General features: G+C 45.5%; 2 protein-coding genes across 2 annotated transcripts in view; one reads left to right on the forward strand and one right to left on the reverse strand.

Annotated features, from left to right (window-relative positions):
* LOC104145732 (store-operated calcium entry regulator STIMATE) overlaps positions 1-12,261 on the forward strand; it is a 39,945-nt gene extending 27,684 nt beyond the window's left edge. Inside the window, exons 5-8 of the mRNA XM_068958787.1 lie at positions 1,363-1,475; positions 2,615-2,698; positions 3,856-3,972; positions 10,764-12,261. Of these exons, the coding sequence (XP_068814888.1) occupies positions 1,363-1,475; positions 2,615-2,698; positions 3,856-3,972; positions 10,764-10,877 (428 nt within the window). The 3' untranslated portion in view covers positions 10,878-12,261. The remainder of the gene's footprint in view (positions 1-1,362; positions 1,476-2,614; positions 2,699-3,855; positions 3,973-10,763) is intronic.
* Positions 12,262-13,491: 1,230 nt separating this feature from the next.
* ITIH5 (inter-alpha-trypsin inhibitor heavy chain 5) overlaps positions 13,492-16,263 on the reverse strand; it is a 48,694-nt gene continuing 45,922 nt past the window's right edge. Inside the window, exon 14 of the mRNA XM_009677438.2 lies at positions 13,492-16,183. Within this exon, the coding sequence (XP_009675733.2) occupies positions 15,894-16,183 (290 nt within the window). The 3' untranslated portion in view covers positions 13,492-15,893. The remainder of the gene's footprint in view (positions 16,184-16,263) is intronic.

The following is a 16,263-nucleotide window of genomic DNA, read 5'->3' on the forward strand; positions in this document are numbered from 1 at the left end:
AGCTCAGCACCACGGAGGCAGATACCTGCAGCGCAGTCAGAAAGGAGGAGAAATAGCAGATGGAAGGTCTGTTCAGTATACAAATTTCTTTGTCATCCCAAAAGGGGCATCATAAAAGTCAGTCCAATCTTCTAATTGGCGTCAGCAGTGGCTCTTTCCCCAGACGCTTGTGATACTGGTTGGCTGTGGCCCTGGAGAGCCCATGAATGTCTGAACCCCTGGAAATGAGGTTAAATAACTGACAAATGCACTGCCCCTACAGCTTGCCCTTTCTGGGTGAGGGAGGCAAACAGAGCTGGACTGACAGTCTCTGGAGTCGAATGTTTGCTGGGCAGATAGTCAAGATCAAACTGTTATGAAGTGGCCGTCTACAAAGCCAGGCTGTTTCCTTATCCCTTTGTCAGATTAATTTCTTCCCGTAGAGTTTTATCTGCTCTATAGAGTAACAGCTTAAGAGAAGAAAGAGGGGGGGGAAAAATACTAGGTTTAAAGATGGCTAGTAACAGTCCACTGAGAGGACACAAATAGAAATGAAAGCTCCCTGGTAAAAGGACCAGGATATTGAAGATGGGGAAGCTGCAAAGGGAAATGAGGGCGTAAACAAACTGCCAGATGCAAAGGGGGTTTCTTTAGTGTTCAAGTGCCAGGATCACTGAATAAACACAAAGACTTTCAGTTCTTCAGCACAGCCCGAGTTGTGACTCTTGCAATTCAGAGGAGCAGATGGGTATGCCTCATAGGGCAGGCCTGCGCTCTAGCAAAGTGGTTGTTCTAGGAGGGACATGCAATGGGGGTGCAGATGCCATATTGCAAGTCAAGAAAGTTTTTGTTGGTTTCTACTCCTGTTGGTTTTCAGAGGCAAGTTGGTGAAATGAAGAGCAAGGCAGGAGGTAGGATACGTCCTACCTTCCTATTCTTATTCCTTTCCATCAGTTTGTAAAGATACAAAATAATCTGTAACTAGTAAGGGATGCAAGTGTACTAATGAAGCTTCGTTAGTACAAGTCATACTTGCTTGGTGTGGATGGAGAGCAAACGGTGGATGATGGGAAAGGTTGCAATACTAGATCACAAGTTTTTACTGGAAAGCTTAGATCTAGGTTTGTTTTGGTCTTCAGTGGAGTAATGGCCTAGCAGGAACCCGCAACCTTTCCACCCCAGACATGTGCTCCTACAGCTATAGATAAAGAATCTCTCTGCTAATTTTGAGTCTCTTTACTCTGAGTAGCTCTTACTGCAAAACTTGTCATATGGGGTGTTTCTCCTGCCCCTCTAATCAGCCCAGATATCAAGCATGAGGGAGTTTCACTGCAAAGTTGTTTCCTGCTGTCCTCTGTATCAGGTTTAATGTTGTTTTCCCAGGTGACCCTCCACGAGCTGCTGCTTGGATTGGTCAGTGTGTTCTGTATTTGCTGATAATGGTTTTTGAGAAGACGGTGATAAGCCTGGTCCTGCTTATCCCGGGCTGGACCAAGGTAAGCTTCCTAGCTCTATCTTTCTAGCCATAGCTGCTGTGGCTTGCTTCTTATCAACTTTGCCTTCTTAATGGTCCCTGCCATCAGAGGTCACCACCTATAATCCTTATGATTTGTGGACAGTCCTTTGATAATTAGCAATTACTGAAGCTTGGAAATATGATTTTCATAATAGCTTGGCTTCTGGTACATTCTCAAGTTAATTAGACAAATTAGAAAAAATTCTTATTCCACTGTCCTTGGAAAGATAACTCAGCTGCTAGCCCAAATCATTTTATTTTGGTCTGAGGCTTGTTCACATATTCAGTTCTCTCTGCCAGAGAATTGCTATGTTATTTTGTCAAGTCACTTCATGTTGATGTTTCCTGATCCCCCTGCCTAAACTAGGAGGACTTCCCCACCTGCCCTTCCCCAAAAAATTAACCTCTATCCAAAGTAATGTCTCATCCTTCCCCACACACATTCTGATGGTAGCTTGTGCAATGGCAGTTGGTGTGTTGGTCATGATTTTCTCTAAAAATAATCCTATGGGTATTATAGTCACATAGGTGGTAGCAGGTAGATCTCATGGTTAACTCACTGGGAGTCACTGGGGGTTATTCCAATGTTGAGTGCATTGACATTCAGTGCCCCAAAGGCTGTGATTTTGACTGAATTACTATAAGCTGGAAGCACTCATGCACTCCTGTCCAGGGCTTGTCCTTCAAACACAGTGGATTACAATGCTCAGACCTGGAAAATGAATGTGAATTTTGCATATGATGGTATGTGAACATGTTGTTCAGCAGCCCGCTGCAAGACCTGGAAACACTGCTGGATTCCCTTCAGTGTACCTCATGCACGGCTGGTATCCATATTTTGCAGCTAGGCTCTGAGAAGCCAAGGAAAATCCCACCAGTTGTTGTCAAGGGTAATTAAATTGGAAGACTAGCAATGCTTATTTCTCCCTCTGTAGAAAATCAGATGCTTGGCAGCTGGGCTAGAGGATAGCCCTTGTCACCTCTCTAACATCCGGGCTAAAGGAAGGGCTGCAGAGCCTTAACTAGGAGACTGCTAGTGTACAAAGGCAGCTAGTTTGCTACAGAGATCCTACAAGAGAGTTGTTCAAATAACACCTCTAAATGCTGTTTCCTTTGCAGCTTCAGGAGATCCTCCTGGATTACATCCCAAACCCCCAGTTGGAGCTCGTGCTGGTGATACTTGTTGTGCCTTTTGTAGTCAATGTAAGTGGTGCCTACAAGCTCTAGACAGGGTGGTTTGGAAATCATAGCCCCTTCAAAGGGGAAAGATATGCATCCAGCTGGGAAGAAGGATGAAAGGGAGGCGAAGATGTAGTTCAGGAGGGCCTTAAGGGCAAAAGTCCATCCTGATCCTGCCGCGATCTATTAACAATGTATTCTTCTTGATCAATTTTTTTTTTAAAAAACACTGTTCTGTTGCTGAGGAAGGAAAAGCAATTTTGCATCCTTCAAGGTACTTGCCAAATGAAGAGTCCCTAGGAACAGAGGTGCAGAGTCCAAGCATCCCAAACATGCCTTATCAGACTTTAGCCTTATAAGAAAGGAAGGGTTATTACTTTATATTATATAAGGCTATACTGTATTATAGCCTTTAACAAGGCTATTAAAGAATGGCCAGAAACTCATATGTGTTCTCAGCCCAAATTGGGGCTGGAGTCCCAGCAGTGTAGTATTCTGGCCATCTGAGGAACATGTCACAGGCCATGCTGCACGTCAAGGCCATGACAGCATTCAAACAGGTTTTTTTACTGCAAGCATAGTGCCATGTCCTTAGTAGGATTGCATCAGCCTGGCTGTTCTGTATGACTGTTGTAGTGCAGCATGGGTACAAAGTGCTGCTAAAACAGGAGACTTGGCCTGATTGAAAGGTGTTGGGTGATTGTCAGGGTCAGACCTGCTGGACATGGTTTTTGGCTAGTTGCATAGCTTGAAGCTGTAATTTTACCTTGACTTAAAATTGGAAGTGCTCATTAGCACTGCAATGGATATAGTGCAACTCTTGCACTAGGTGTAGTTATAGGCAGGTGAAGAGTGGAGATAGAACAGGTGAACCTTGGGTGGGGTTTGGTTCAAATGGCTCCAGACTGTGACTCTTTCCTGGCAAAAACTTGACTTACCAGTGGTCTTTTTCACTGGCTTTCCAGCAAATGCAGAATTAATAGAATTTACATTGGAAGGGACCTGAGGAATTAGCCTGGTCCAACTGTCATGCAAGAACTTGACACAGGTGATATCAGATTAGTTTACTTAAGATTGGAGGCCTGGGGAAGTGAAGAGGAGAAGAAATAGTTGAAGTGCCTATCTTTGTATTTTGGTTTCTGCGATCTATTCATGGGACTCCTTCTCCCCCACCCTCAAAGGTCATAACGTTCTGGGTTGTGGACAGCTTGATCATGAGGAAATACAAGCAGAAGGATACCCTGAGCATCAACGGATCCATAGAAACCTCTCGGGCTAGGAGAACTGAGGAATCTCAGGTAAGGCCAAAGATGTCCTGCACGCAAACCCAGACTACAAGCGTTTTCTAGGCTTTGCCCATACACCCTTACCAAAACTGTGCAATGTACCATCATAATGGCCTAGATGCAGAGTGACACTTCAGAAATGAGTGCTGACCCTGTTAAGTCAGAATAACTTCCTATGTTAGTAAATATTCCTCTTTTGAACTCATTAGCAAGAGGAATCTCACCCTCTTTAACAAGGGGCAGTATCACAGCCTACACAGGATTGCTGGAATATTGCCCTAAATGAGCTAGCTTTTGCACAAACCTGTGTGGGCTTTTTTGAGTGGCAGGCTGAAGCTGGTGGTGCACTATCGCTCTCAATTTTGTCATTGTTAACTGTAGCCAGTGTTGGCAAGACGACTATAACTTCCGCACAGTGAGTGGTAGCGTCTTTTTTTGGAGGATAGATGGTCCAGATAGGAATCCTATTTTGTCAGTATTTTTTAAACTTCTCAGGCAGATAATGGCTGCTTAACTGTAGGAATTTTATTTTATATAGTTTGAGCTTGACCCCTAAAGGTTTAGGGGGAAAAATAATCCATTACTAGCAGGCTTTGTTCCCATTGTTAAAGATGCACAGTTTACCAGGTAGGTAGTATCAACGTTTCAGAATCCTTTTGGGTTAGAACCACAGACAGAAGCTGGACTGAGTTTCCCTCCTTCCCCTGACTCCTGGGCTCAGTTTCAGTGCTCCGTGCATGACTTATGATGTCTTGCAGTTCACTGGCAAGATCTGCTAAGATAAAATGGATTCTGGCAGTTGCAGGCTGGCTTCTGAAGTAGTTTCTGCTGAGGAATTTAAACTGAGCAGGAATGGCTTTTGCTTTGTTTTTTTTCTGAGAACGTGTCCTGTATTTTTGTGAAGCTGACCGTGCAAAGCCAGGACACACCTGTTTAAGAGCGACTCTCTTGTGCTTGCTTATGCACTGAATAATAGCTTTAACTGCATACTTGACAATCTACATAAGAACAATGGCTTAAACAGCTCAAAGGTGCAGTGGGGAAGCAATCACTGTTGATGGGGATGTGGTGTTAGAGGAATTCTTCCTCTTGGAGGGGGAACAGGCAGATGTGAACAGCTGGTGAGACAAGTGAGTCACATCCTGGCCTGACCTCCAAATAAACAGCTGTAGCTGTTTCTAGTAACCTCACCAAGCTGAACAGTGTGTCTCAGGGAATTTCCTGAGCTGTGTGTGTGGTGGGGCGTCCTTGAGAAATCTTCATTGATTTGGGGATGGAAGGGAGGTGAGGCCTGAGTGAAAGGCTCCAGTGAGTAGCTTGATAGCTGTGCATCTATGTGAACAGCTTGAGGACTCGTATCTAGGATACGACAGCAGCTTAACTCTGAGCATGGATTTCTCCTCATTTACGGTCCAGTTCTGATTTCTTGCTGATGACTGATATTCGGAAGTGGTACTTCCAGGATGTGTTGAATTAGACGTTTGTTCAAAATGTAAAGCTGGTGGTGATCTGCTTTACTGACTGGATATATGTATGTTCTTTCAGGTCTGAGATCATCTTAACGTTATACCAGCTCAGAAGCAAGGGTAAGGAGATATTGAGGCTCCAACTCCTTTCTAGCCTTTTTGAGCTAAACTTGGAGCATCCAGTCTTATAGATGGTATCGTAAACTTTCAGGCCTCTGCTGCTGTGGATACACAAATGGTGCCTCAGTTATCAGTCTACTATAGAAATAGAGATGGTCTTCTGCCTTGTACCACTGAAGGGGGTTAACTTTTCATGGCTGCTATCCCAGTTTCAGATATCTAGAGAAGAACAGGTGTCTCACCCTTAGAAGCTGAGAAAGAGGGTTACAACAATCTGGTATAGGAACTTTCTCTAATGGTGGTTCTCAAGTAGCTGAACCTAGGCAGGTTGTCTTGACCGATGGAAATGGGACTCTCGCAAAGTAACTCTTGCTGTCAAAGGCTTTTCCCGTCTTTCAAGTCCTTGACTGCTTTCCTCAGACAGATGAAGCTTTGCTGAGGCCTTCAACATGCAGGTCATCCGTCCGTCTTGAAACCTGCTGATCCATCACTGGAGTGGAGCAATCTAGGGAACTGGAGTTGTCTGCTGGGACTGCCTCCTTCCTGCTCTAACATGTGCAATGCTGGACCAAAGGCACAGGAACAAAGTTTGGACTGAAGAAGGAATTAACGAAGAAATACAGAAGTGTCTGCTTCTCAGATACCTGACTTTCCAACTCTCCTTTTTGCTGTTGGACCTTGGGGTAGCCATAGGTGACTACTGCTTCACAAGCTGCCTTTTCAGGCTAGGAGTTAAAAATCATGTCGTCTCGCTGAGCCTCAGATTGGCTTGAATCTAGGCTCAAAACCACCAAATAAGGGTTTGCTGGAATACTTGCTGCTAATAACCTGTTAAAAGGAGGGAATTTCCTTCTTCCTTTCCTTCCTCCCTGCTGCTGGGGGAGGGAGGGTGGCTGAGAAGTGTCTGTACCTAGCAGAGCTGGCTGACACTAATCAGGGTTCATCAGGACTGTCTAGCAGCAGGCGCCAACAGCTCCCCATCTCACTGCCTACTTGAATTTCAACCCTTTGCCTATCTCACCAATAAAGAGTGTCATTATTTTCACTTGCGCTAGCAGTTTGCATTAGGAAGAGGGAGGGAGGAGAGGAAGGAGAAAGGGAAGGGAGGGACTGCAGTTAACCTGTTGAAGTCCTGCCCTCTCTGGTCCTGCTACTGGAGTCGCTTGCTGGCTCCACGGCTGCTGCATAGATGAAAGAATTGACCATCTCTTGTGGGTTTTAAGGCTCTTCTGTTGAGCCCCGAATGCAAAATGGGGCTCTGTTTATAAAGGGGCAACAGCTGAATTTTTTTTATACTGAAAATGAGGGGGGGGCATACTCCCTCTTGTCACTGAAGGATTTTTCACCCTTTCTTCTAAGCAAGTCTTAAAATGTTGTCTTAGACTTGTGCTGTGGTTTTGGTAAACGTTCAAGCAGTCTATTTTGCCCTCCTGTGACATGAGTAGAGACTTCTTGAGTGCCTATCTGAGTCCAGTGCTGTTCAGCCTGGAGGAACGTGTTGATTTGCATGGCCCCTGTTTTCAAGCAAGTATCCTGGCCTTGGTCTGAGTCTCTTCTCCTTTACCCTTGCAAGCGCTGATAAACTTTAGATCTTATCAATGGCTTATTCGTTTTCTCCAATTGAAAAACAAGTCAGGGTTTTAATGCTTCATTTTATCTTTTTGGACTAGTTTTGTTTTTTTCCCAGGGAGGTAGGTGAGTTGCTGCTATTCCTCCCCCCACTTTCTTTAAGATAGGCTTTTTCAGAGACAAACATTAAGGCAAAACTTGTTCTAATAACAGTGGCACTTAGACTTGTTAGGATGAAACTATAGGCTAGTTTGGGGTCAAGAGGAAAGCTCCATGTGGGGACTTGCCCTTGGTCAGCATGGTTGTTCAGTGTCTATCCTAATTTCTTGCATAGGAACTGTGACTTGGCAAATCTCTAGGTCAAAGATACCACTGAATGTTGATACCCCTGCAGCTTAATTAGCAAAGAATATTCTAAAAGTGAGTTTGAATCATTTGTGCCTTAAATGATTTCATTTTTAAATAGTTCAAGCTTAGGATGAACTCAGGTGTCTGGTCCTTAGGAGGAAGCTAAATGGAGATTGTAGAGGTGCTTTTGGAAGGTGCCAGTCCCACTCACTGCTGCAGGAGTGTGTGTAAGCTAAGTCAGAGGTGGGTGGGATGGTTCCTACTGCACTCCCGACAGGTGAAGTTGTTGGCAAACAGTTTTCCACAGCTAGTGCAGGAAATGGCCTCTGAGCTGCTTCTGTCGCCCATGCTACAGTTCTCCTTTCTGTGCAATCTTTCTCTGCCACGGAGATCTCTTGACTACCTGACAAGCCTGTTCGAGGAAGAAGCACCAAACCAGTGTGCAGCCTGTTCCCCAAAACTGGAGGGGCTGGCAGAGCATGTGGGCAGCTCCATTTCTGTAGCTTGACCCCTGATCTATTTTGCAAACCGCTGGCCTCCTGGTGTGGAGAGGAATGCATGAAGTATTTGATGAGTGCTGACTTGCTGAGTGAGACAGTAGCACATTGTCCTAGGACTGGGAAACTATGGTCTGTTCCCAGCTGCACCACTGACCTGCTGTGCTCCTGACGTGGATGCATCTGCAGAGGAAGTCTTGTACAAGTTACATTGGCAATGCTCAGGCTGAGGTTTTGCTAGAAGACTGGCACTTAGCATGGTGGGCCCTGCTCAGGGCTGTGCCACTGCCATAACAAAGCTCATGGGAGTATCTGACTCAGTGACTGCCAGCAGGATGGCCACCAGACTGGTCCACCATCTCTGGGTGCAAGCATCACCCCAGTAAATCCCTACTTGTCTTTGCTGCTTCTAAACTCGCCTGTGTATCTGAGGGTATATCCCATGGCTGTTGTCATGATGAGGTGCCTTCTCATGATGATGCTTCCTGTGGAACTGTGGTAAGGTTACTGGAGAACTGTCAGTTCAAGTGACTTCATGCGAACTGTATGGTGGGCAGGCACCAGCCTGAATGGGTCTGGACATGTGATGCTCTGTGTCAGCTCTGCCAGCTATGTGTGGCTGTAAAAGGATTTGACTGAAGCTGAAACCCACCTTAACTACCAGATCACTAGCCATAAAGCTAGCCTCTTGGTGTCAGTTCAGTGACTTATGTTGTGTGTGAGTAATTACTTGCCTGTTTTCTCAGGTTCAACAGCATCACAATATTTGCATGATAAGCAGAGGAAATATTCACTTGGAAGAGATGGAAACCTTCCAGTGTGTCTTTAATAAAAAAAAAAAAAAAAATCCTTGGGATCAATAAGGAAAAACATTGAGGGCTTACTCTGATCTACTGCTCTCCTTTGAATGTCTTATGTGCTACTGTGAAGATAACAAAATCAGATGGAGGGGCTGGAATGTGTGCAAGGGTGAGGAAGAAAACTTCCCCTGTGGCTCTTCTCCTTTGAAGCCATTGATTCATTCCAGTTTGTTTGTCCTGTTAAGTCTTTTTGTTGCTGTGGTTACTAGCCCTGAGAGTGCTGCTTAAATGGTAACAAATGAAAGGCGTGTTTCTTCATAACTGCGCCCTGAGACAGCTACTGATAAGACCAATTCTCCATGCCCCAGATTTCACCCTGGAGAGCACTGGGCTGTGGGACTAGCCCAGCTCCACCTGTTACAGCTCTCAACTGAAAGCGCGGGTGCATTCCCTGGCCTTGTGCCTCTGAGCCAGAGTGGTGGTGGTGGTTCAGGCAGAGGGATGCTCCATGGCCAGCCCATCAGTGTGAGCCAGGAGGCCACTCAGCTGCTGAAGCCCAGCAGGGTCAGATGGGGCTGACACTTGGATAGGAGATCTATGCTGTTTTACTGAAGCAAGCTGCACTTGTTCCCACATCAGCTCTGAATTAACGACCCTGTTGGGTTCCAGGAAGGGGAAATGAAGGGACGAGGGGGAAAGGGCTGCTGGAGTGTCTCTCCTAGAGAAATAAGACTGAAGCCCCTAGCATATGCTGCGTCACACTTGGGCCTTGCGTAGGTTTGGGTGTTGAGGTGCCAAGGACCCAGCCAGGCTTCTAATGTGGGTGACCAGCATTGACCAGAAATCCTGCCAATTCACCAAACTCCTGAGTGCTGTTGGGCATGACTCTAGCTCTAGCACAAGAGCATGCTGCATTTTAGCTAGTGCTTAGAGCTAACTATTGTCAGGGCTAAAGACAATAGGGCTTCTCTTGCCTGAAGTTAGGTTTTTGTGGTAAGAAGAAGGGATAGCATGAGGTTCAGCAAACACTGTCACATCTGAATAGTTTCTATGCAAACCACTCATCCATCCAGCCTGCTGGCTGACATTGGATTTCAGCTTTTCTGCAGTCAGTGTAGCCGTAGCCCAAGTAAAATCGGGGCTTTTTCCTCTTCCAGATGATGTGGCTGGAGGATACCTCACATGTGGGGGCATCCTGTCTGCATTGTGCAAATGCTGCAGGCAGCCACTTAGCTCAAAACAGCCTGTTGGAAGCTTCAAGTCTGAAGTTAGCTAGCTGAGAGCATAGGTGTTACTGGAGGCAATGGGCAGCCTCTGATTGTGCAGCAAAACGGAGGGCTTTATCTGAAGAGGAACTGATGAGAGGTGTCAGCTCTTTGACTCCCACAGTTTGGACTGAGCCAGGAGCTGCTGTGTAAGATAGAAATAAGGCTAGCTGCCAGGCTAGTACAGAAGCCTGAGTTTGCTGGCCCTGGATGAAGCCAGCCCTGTAGCTCTGCTTGGTCCTACCCATGTATGTTTGTGTATGTGTTGTGTGGGGTTTTTTTTCCCCCCTGGGCAGATACGTGGAGGTATCAAGCAGCTGGGGGTCTGTGACGATGTCTCCATTTGGTACAGCTTTTTGCAAAATTTGTGCACACCATCACTGAGGTGGCAGTTGGGCCTGAACATGCCTGTCTGTGCACAAGCCTTGCCCCTCGGTGAACAGTGTTTATCTGCACGTCCCCTTCTCGAGGGGATTTGGGGTACTGGAGTGTCATTGTGTTTGCACCCAGATCTGCAGAGCTGCTGCCGGAGAGATGGACAAGCTGATCTTGAAATGTTTCCATCTGCTAGGGAGGTGTAGATCTGGCAGCTGACCCCGTATTGGTGCCCAACCCCTTCACTCAGCCACTGTTTGGGGATTTTTACCTGCAGTACCTCCTGTTGGAAGAGCTGAGGAAGCATCAGCTATGTCTGACCAAGGACTTTCACTTAGTCAGCATCTGTCTGTTTTCCCCTAGGTGTTGCTCTCACCAGATGTGGATTTCGATCACTCTGAAAGCGACCAGGATATTTCAGGACTCCAGGGAACAAGCCCGAAGATGAAGCAGCCCAGCTATCAGGTGGTCATCTGACAACACCAAAACATGGGTGGAAGGAAGGGAAGCAGTGCTGTGATCCTTGAGCTGGCCTCAGAGGGCAAGGTGGGGAATGCTAGTTGATCCCCATGGATCAGTAGAGATCTTTTTTAGCCTCATCTAGACCTATCCTTCTGTAGTTGTCTCTTGGTGTCTGTTCATCCTGTACAGGCTTGGCAGCTGGCAGTATCTGCTCTAGCAGTCTGTCCCTAACCTAGACACATGCAGGCACAACTTGGTTAGGGTTATGGAAATGTACTTCCTCTGGCTGGCCAGCTGGGTGTAACTTTTTATTAAAAATCTATCCTGTACTAATTTCAACTGTGGCACTCTTATATGCACAGATGGTCAAAATCACTGGTTTGCAAATATATATTTAAATAATCTTGAATTGGGAAGACTGATTTAATGGATCTGATACTTTTACTGTTTTATAAGGAATGTAATAAATGTTGGACCTAACTGCTTCATATTTGAAATGCCTTCAATATGCTTAATGTTTTGCAAGACTCGAGCTCTGTAAAGGAGAAGAAAGGAATTTGTTTAACTCTCTCCTGGACAATGCTTTGCAAGGCAAGCCCTCTTTCAGCAGAGGGGCTATCCTAGAAATCCTATGGAAGAATAGCTGAGCCAGTGCTCATTTTTCGTTTTCTATAAACTGGTTATATCAGTCAGGGTGGGTAGTGAAGGAGGAACTTCTGCTGATGCTTCTGGGACAAAAGCTGATGCTGCAGCATCAGCCCATGCCAGACTCCAGACTGGAACTGTCATCTGAGATCTTGATCCCCAATGACCAGCTTACATGTGTGTGTTGCTGGGAAGTTGACTCCTTCCCTCTTACCTAATTTAAGACAAATGTGGATAACCTAATCCAAAATCTACATCTGAAGAGTCATCTAAAACCCATTAACCAGCCCTGACCCTCTGGGTCAGGTCTCAGGTGGGGCTGCCACAGGGGAAGACCCCTGGGTCATCCCAGATCCTGGCACCCTCTGCTCTAAGAGTTGAGGTTCGGGGCTTTGGACTTACTATCTTGTTAACATACAGTGTTCATCTATAACCAGAGCAAGAATGCGAAATGCTTTGCAACTCTTTGGGGAGAGACCACAGAGCAGCTGCTTAATGCACTGCTGGGCTGTGTGCAGATCCAGTGGTATGAGACAGTCCAAGTGACTGTAATTAGAGCAGGGCCCAAGCCAGAATCCACTGAACTGAAGGGGAAAGACCTAGGTGAGCTGTAGATACCTCCTGCCCAGCACTTCTGGAGACTGTTTTACAATACAGAAGCATGTATTTTTTTCTTCTCCTTTCCTTGTGTTTTCCCCATAAAATCTCCTTTAATAAGGAAGAGAAAATAAAGGGTTTGGATTTTCTAACTTAGATGGCTTTAGTCCTTTAAAAGCTGAGCTGAAAGCGTGTGAAGTGTGTGTGTGTTTTTTACCTCCCTCCCAACTTTAGTTTACAAGCATTAGATGTAAATCAAAGTGCATGCCCCATAGTGAACTAGACATGCTTGGCTACGTTTGCAGCTGTGTAGCCTTAGAATTTATATCTGGAAATGAAGTCCCTTTTTGTTTCTTCCTTACTAATACAGGGTCAAAATCATGCTTGTTCCAAGAGCAATTTGACATGCTAGCACAAATGGCAAATGGCTCTGGATGAATCATTTATGTTGTTTAGTGAGATAAACTTCACAGTGCAGCTCCTGCTTGTCAGGCAAGGTTCTGGGCTTGCGAGGGCTGGAGTAACCCCTGTGCTGTCTTCAGTGAAAACGCTCTTAGCTTTTGTCTGAGGCTGGGTGAGGAGGCTCAGAATAGGCCATAGCAGGGGATGTATGATGTAGAGCAAAGTAGTCCCACTCTAGCATCGCATACCCCATACTGTTTCAGGAACCCTGAATTCAAGAGTTCTGTTTCCTTGTCTTAAATGCTGGCATGTATTGTCCTAGGAGCCTAGTTTTTCCCTTGCACTCCAAAGTGATTGCTCAGCCTTCGTTCCTGGACTATCTGAGCAATTTGCAGTCTTTAACTGTATCACTGCAAAGCGCTCTGCGATGCTTTCAGAGACAGGAACAAAAGTATGTCTGTATACTTGCATGTGCGGTTTGTTGTAGCGCTCTTTCTGGAAGCTCTCTGTGCTACCACAAAGATGTATGAGGACCAAGATTGGAACATCTTCTTTCTGAGACAGGAAGTGTCATTATCCTATCTTAAAGATGGGAGAAACTGAAGTTTATGGTCTCAGTGACCTACCTTTGCTCTTACTATACTTGGGACATGAGGAGCACAAACTCTGGTTTCCCCTGTCTAGCGCTGGTATGTTTAATAGTTGGATCTGTCTTCTCTATATGGTTAAATACCTGATTTGGTATGGGAGCGTATCCCTAGAGTCTGTTCACCTAATACGCTTCTTGCTTCCTACCAAGTGTGTAGAGGGTGAAGAACGTCACTGACCTTTAACTTTCCACTGAGATTAGTCCCGATTTACCGTTAACTTGTGACTGGTTCTTTCAGCTCTCTGATAACATGAGCTTGTCCAGCAGCATAAAACATACATACCCTTAGCTCCAAAGGTTGTTTCGACTTTGCCAAATGAAAGCTTCACTGCAGTGTTCACTGTAAAATATTTATTGTGAAATGGATAACTGGAGCCTTTATGAGAACGTGAGTATATTGCTCTAGGTGCTTCACATGGCTGCGAAGTTGGATTTGATCATTGTTTTTTTTTTTTCCAGGCCCTGAATGAAATATATTTCCTTGGCTGAGGGTGGAGAAGCAATGATGCACCTGAAGCATTAGTAATGTGTATATTTATATATATATACAAGAGATGAGAGGGGAGCCAGCTGCTCCTTCTATCAATACATTTGAACAGCGAAACATGGGAGGAGAGTGAGGATTTCAAACAAATCTCTTTGCAGTAAGGACAGTACAAAGAAAGACACCTGCTGAACCCAGGACTGTCTAGAAATTTGCTACCACTACCCTGCTCACCCTGTGCTAATGAAATAGGAGATTATTTGGGAAGGGGTTGGGTGATCTTACCACCATGCTCTTGGGAGGAGGAGTCAACTTCACAGAAGTTCTGTTTTATCTCATTCCTGGCTCATGAGCATGTTGATTAAACCTTAGCCTCTTCGGTTATCGCGTGCTCAGGATTATGCTGCCGGTCTTGCCTTCTGTTCTCCCTTACAGGAAGGCTGTTTCCTAAGATAGCTGGGCCCAAAGCAGTGGTTTGGCTTCATGTTTCATTCCAAAGCACAAGCCTTGGCATGAGTTTTGTGCCGGCTGAGCTTTCTCTAAGGACCTTCCAGAGCACAATTAAATGTAGCTGTTTGCTTTTGGCCGTTTCCCTCTTCCCCACAAGGCATGGTGTGAATAAGCAACCATGCTAGCTACCTGCTCTGCTGTCACAGTGCTAGTGCTGCTAACTAGATAGTCAGGTAGCTGGGAAACAGCTCACGCTCCAGCAGATGGACCTCTTGCAGCAAGAACATGATTTAGTTTTTAAATGGGCAAAAAAATCAGTGACAAGGGAACCTATTTCTGTAGGTCTCTGGCAACTTGTTTCTCTCCTCACACGTGGATATAATTTAGCTGCTGGAGATACTTCCCCACCATGACCCTCCTCCTTTCAGTCCTGGAACGGCAGAGTATACACGAGCTCAGTTTGGCCTCGCCATGTAAATGCCTTTGTGGTTTCTGAAGTCTTCATTGGCTGACTTCTCTACTAAGCGAACTCCCCTGTGGCTGATGTATAGCATTATGCAGTGGTGCCTCATTTTAAAATAGACCCTAGGCTTGCCATTTGGGTTTGGAGATTTCTTTGCAGAGCAGCACCACCTGCTGTGGGGGTGGCTGGCAGGCCCTTTCCTAACTTCGTGGTTGCCAAATTCCTGCAGCGTACAAATTCCTGCAGTGTAAGGAAAAAGCAGCAGCCAGGGAGATGGGGGTGAAAAACTTCTGAAGATTTGGAGTAAATAAAGACTTCCTCCCTGATTAGAAAAGCATTTCGGAAAGTCTAGTCTGAATTCAAGTCAGGCTCTGTTTTGTGGGGATATAAGCTCTCAAGGGTCATGGCTCATCATCCTCTAGAGTATTTAAATCTCTGCTTAGCAGAACTGATGCTTCGCTCAAGGAGGTGGCAGCTTACAGCGGAGGGGACTCTGAGGAGAAAAAAAAGTCTAGTTTAAAACACTGAGCCTCAAAAGTTATTTAGAGGAGATATTTCATGGAATGGGAACAGACACCACTCCTGTTAGTGCTGAAGTCCAGCGGTGCTTTTTAAACACAAGGCTTGTACTCTGAGGCAGCAATAAACCACGTGAAGGTTTTCACCACTGAGTAGTGAGTCTGTAGTAGTTTAGAAACACTGTCCTACTGGCCAATGCAGGCCCCATCCCAATGGCCAAGAAAGCAATACCTGCTTGACGTTTTTTGACTTAAGGTTTCAATTTCTGTGTTACCTCTTTGATGCTAATGGGTCTCTGTGGATGAATATCCACCTATCTCTCTTCTCCTCTCTCTCTCTTTCTTTTCTTTCCCCAGGAAAAATGGCTGAATGGGGTGCTCCAAGTCACATATTTGCAAAGTGTATCACTCAAGGTTGCCTCTTTAGATAGGCACCATGCTGTCTGATTTCTGCCTTACACTGGGTGACTCATCAGCCACCGGGGTATTGCACAGACCCCTGCATGGGTTTATTTTAAGGCCAGGAGTTCTCTGCACTGTTAGATATGAGTGCTGGCCCCTTTCTCCCTCCCACCCCCCCTGGGAGAGCACTGATTATGCCTTTAATCGTGTCCTTAATCCTTTTCCCCCTCCCCTTGTCTTCAGGAACCTGATGATCCATGTTCATCTAGGATGAAAAAAAGACAGCTGATTTCCAAGGGGAAAAGCCTTGGTTTCTTCGGCACCCAAAAATAAAGAAATATTCAGAAGCTGCCTAGCTCTAGAGGCTTCAGAAGGGACCCACTGTCACATATGCTGCTACTATGATCGATCTTAAAGGCTATTAAATCATCCCAAAGCTGGTTCCTGTGTCGAAAGGATGAGAAGCCAAATAGTCTCTATAGCTCCCATCAATCAGTTTGTCCGCGTTGTTTTTGGCAAACCAGCAGTCAACTTCTTGCTGGCCATTGTAGATCCTCCTCTGTTTCCATACAACAGGAACAAGACGTCCCTTCACTTTCAGAGTATTTGTAGGGTTTGACTTTAATGCTTCAGTTTTGTTCTGACCAGACTGCTGCTGACTCATGTTTAAAGATTCCTGAAGAAGTTTAACTTCATCGTTCAAGAATTGACCTGCAAGGCAATATGAAAATAGACTCCATGAGTGGCTGTTTTGTGCCTGTTTCTAAGCTATTTTTTTTAACAAGCTGTGT

This window comes from Struthio camelus, chromosome 1 (assembly GCF_040807025.1).
Source record: "Struthio camelus isolate bStrCam1 chromosome 1, bStrCam1.hap1, whole genome shotgun sequence".
In the NCBI taxonomy this organism is placed as follows: Eukaryota; Metazoa; Chordata; class Aves; order Struthioniformes; family Struthionidae; genus Struthio; species Struthio camelus.